General features: G+C 48.7%; 1 protein-coding gene across 1 annotated transcript in view; it reads left to right on the forward strand.

Moving 5' to 3' along the window:
* LOC119585913 (flocculation protein FLO11-like) overlaps positions 1-224 on the forward strand; it is a gene marked incomplete at both ends in the record, with an annotated part of 57,761 nt that overhangs the window by 49,331 nt on the left and 8,206 nt on the right. Inside the window, 1 exon segment of the mRNA XM_037934634.1 lies at positions 24-162. Coding sequence (XP_037790562.1) covers positions 24-162 — 139 coding nt within the window.

Consider the following 224-nt stretch of genomic DNA (forward strand, 5'->3'; position numbering starts at 1 on the left):
TAAACTTTGTTTTAAACCAACAGGAAGAAGTTTGATGATAACCAGTGGTGGGAGCTGTTCGACACCAACACTTCCAGGTTCTACTACTACAACGCCACCTCACAGAAGACGGTCTGGCATCGCCCGCAAAACTGCGATATCATTCCCCTCGCCAAGTTGCAGGTCGGTAAAGAGGCGTGCACACATGCAAGCGCATTTGCAAACTAGAGCGCATAGGCATACAT

Source organism: Penaeus monodon, chromosome 20 (assembly GCF_015228065.2).
Source record: "Penaeus monodon isolate SGIC_2016 chromosome 20, NSTDA_Pmon_1, whole genome shotgun sequence".
NCBI classification, from domain to species: domain Eukaryota; kingdom Metazoa; phylum Arthropoda; class Malacostraca; order Decapoda; family Penaeidae; genus Penaeus; species Penaeus monodon.